We start from the raw sequence: 3,155 nt of genomic DNA, 5'->3' as shown, positions 1-3,155 counted from the left end.
TTTCGGAGTTGAGGAGCTCCGCAAGTGGCTGCGGGGGAAGTCTGCAGCAACCCGCGGGAGGAGCTGGCGAGGTCGGCCAGCCGCCCGCTCACAGAGCCCTCTGCTCCCGCCGTCACACATACCGCTGCAGCAACAACGGCAGAGGAAAACACAGCTGGAAGGTTTTCATACCGCTTATCTGTCTTTACATTCTGAGTAATATTGAAACGTAACTTAACTTAAAAAAGACAAAGCTGTGTGGATCACTGCTGTGTGTGTTGCATTGAAAATTACGTCACGGCAGTTGTGTGTGGCGTCACTATGACGACCAGCTACACTGAGGGGTACTATCTCAGGGACAACGGAGCACGGATGGATCAATTAGAACCCCCTGGACCAATCATGGATGGACATAGAACAAACATTCTGTAAGGAAATTAAAATTTCTGATATGCCATTCATCAGTTTCAGCATCAAACGTCATACCTGCTTTAAAAGCATTAACATAAGCATTTCCCTGGAAGCTTGGTGGGAATTCTCCTATCCCATGCAGACTTACTCCAATCTGGAATAATCCTGACACCCTGCAAAATAAAAAAACACTAAATTCCCCACTGTGGTATGACAAAGTGATAAGATCTAGAGCATGTAATGCAAGGCAGTAATTTTATTCCATTCCAGGATCTAGTGGCACAATATGGAATTAGCAATAATAGATTTCTTGAATTCCAAAAGCTTAAATCCATAATTCAGGCAAGATTTAAGGATAACATAATGGATCTACCTCCAATGATAACAGACTTTCTTAAACTCTGCTATGTGGCAATGTGCACCTGTTCAAAAGTTCTGGCAGAAGATTTGTTAAGACCTATCGATATGGCTAAGTTACTGTTTGTGTGAATAATCACTCGGAGACTCTAGTAGATATATGCCCTGTGCATCTGTATTACTAACCGCTTACAGAACATAACATTGCCATGCGCTTCCTGCTGGGACGTACCATTTCCACCCAACCATGGGGGGGGCCCAACAGTCCCTTATAATAGTTAGGTCCCCCATCACTCTGCGTACTGGGGGGACCTAAGGGGGACCTAAGGGACATTAGTATAGAGGTTGACACATCATACATGCTTCTCACTGCCTTATGCATCGCCAAGAAAACTACCCTCATGAACTGGAAGGCCAAAAAGAATTTAGGAATCTCCTTATAGACCACATTAGCGTGGAGAAAATGTCTGCTATAAAAAAAAACAAATTGACAAAATTCCAGTCTCTCGTGTCCCCCTTGATCAACTTTATCTATCTATATGGGTGTTTACGGCCTTGCTGCTCAGGGTCCCGTGCGGCTCTTGGATGTGTTGCGATGCGGACGTGGGGGATTCTGGCCTGATTGACGGGTGTCGGGGGATTGATTTTTTTGAATGTTGATTGATGGCGTGGTGTTGGCGGCCGCCTGGAGCATGTGCGTGGTGGGGGGACCGGGATTTGCCCTGTGTTCGGCACGCCGCCGCTGCGCAGTGGGTAGCCACTCTGCTTGGGTGTCGTTGTTGGTGTCGATGCACGGGTAGTAGTTTTAGCTCGCGAGTTGTACGGATGTGATGGCACTGGAGGGGTGGGGGACCGTGGAGATGGGGTTGACGGGGTGGGTTGGGGGTGCGGGCTGTCCTTTTTTTTGGCTGGTTGGGGGGTGTTTCCTCGGGATTTTGGTGCTCGGATTGGATGCTTGGTTGCTGTAAAGGGATCCAGGGGCAGTGGGGGCTGTCGGAGGGGCCCCGGCGGTGGGGGGATTGTTGGGCTTTGGGTCGAGTCTGTGCTGAACTGCCTCGAGGGTGTGTGGGGGGCCTGGGGCTCGGGGGTTTGGTCTCTCTGGGTCTGGGGCGGGTCTGCGCGCTGGGGGGCTGGGCCCCCTTGGACCCATCCTGGGGCTGGACGGGATTGTCGCTGGCTCTGGGGTGCTGCCAGTGCTTGAGGGACTCTTGCTACAAGCCCTGGGCTGGAGGGACCTGGCGTCCTCTTGCTTGGGGCGGGGTGGGGGACGTGGCTGAATGATGGGGTCAGTCAGGAATCTGGACCCAGTGGAGAGGACTATTCTAGCCTCCCTATGACCTCCTTCACCTTCCCCCTTTGGTCATGTCTCACTATATACACCCTTAGGAATCTGGGGGGCGGGCAGGTTGCTAGGCGTTTGGTAGGTGGGGCTCCTTTATTGCGGCTTCGCACTACTTCCTCCCCCACTGGCCGCCCCTCATTTTTAATTACACCATAGACACAGAGGGCTTGGGGGGTGGAAGGGGCACGTTGGGAGGCTCCACTACCTGACAGTTATGGGGTGCCTGTGTCACAACTACCCTCCAATTTTAACTGCACCTTAGTTACCACCTTACTTATCCTTACTCCACCATACAACACTTCATGACATGCATCCAACACATTTACAGAGGCAGACAGGGGGACCTGAAGGAGTGTTGGGGGTCTCATTGGCCTCGTGTCCTGTCCCTGGAGCCCCGGGACATCTGGGGTGCCATGGGGGTCTGGGGACTCGGGCCTTTGGCTTTTGCTCATTTCTGGGGCGAGTGGTGTGTCCCTGGGCCTGGGGGCCCGTGGTCTCCTCTCCTTGCCAGGGCCCTCTTCAGCAGGGCTGGGGCTCCCGCTGCTTCCCCCAGCCGCCTCTCATAGTGGGAGAATTCGGGAATCCCTGGGGCACATGGCCAGTGTTGTCGGGGTGGGTTTTGGACCTGTTCAAGGCTGTTTGTTTGTTGTTTGTTTCTCTCCGCCCCAAGCCCCCTCCCCGTTTTCTTGCAGGTTTTGTTGCGTTCTGCAATTGGTGTTTCCTTCTGCTATTTCCTGTTGTCCCCACCCTCCATCCCCGTTCTCCTACAGGTGTTGCCCTATCTCTGTGCTGTGTGTTTGTGGTGTTTCTATTCCCCATCCCCATGTCTGTCCCCTCTCTGGCCCGGTGACAAATACATTTGAATAAATAACAATACAGACAAAGGAGTATATTAACACTCTCTTGTTAAAGTAAAATCTGTCTGGCACAATATGGTATCCAGCTCCTCATACTCATACCAGGCTGCCGGGTGAAAAAAAAAAAGTAAAACGGAGCACAGCCAAACCGAGTCGAGTAGAGTCGAGGCAAGTTGAGCTGGTACTGGTAATATGTCTCTTCACACCAC

The 3,155-nt window shown here is 51.9% G+C and overlaps 1 protein-coding gene across 1 annotated transcript; it reads right to left on the bottom strand.

Moving 5' to 3' along the window:
* Window positions 1-1,278: 1,278 nt before the first annotated feature.
* LOC123978202 (extensin-like) lies at window positions 1,279-2,541 on the bottom strand. The gene is made up of 3 exons (XM_046061367.1): window positions 2,416-2,541; window positions 2,239-2,294; window positions 1,279-2,020 (listed from the first exon to the last, which is right to left on the bottom strand). Exons 1-3 carry the CDS (start codon window positions 2,539-2,541, stop codon window positions 1,279-1,281), a joined length of 924 nt encoding a protein of 307 aa, XP_045917323.1.
* Window positions 2,542-3,155: the final 614 nt, after the last annotated feature.

Source organism: Micropterus dolomieu, linkage group LG10 (genome assembly GCF_021292245.1).
Source record: "Micropterus dolomieu isolate WLL.071019.BEF.003 ecotype Adirondacks linkage group LG10, ASM2129224v1, whole genome shotgun sequence".
NCBI classification, from domain to species: Eukaryota; Metazoa; Chordata; class Actinopteri; order Centrarchiformes; family Centrarchidae; genus Micropterus; species Micropterus dolomieu.
This window is presented reverse-complemented; position numbering and strand designations above follow the sequence as displayed.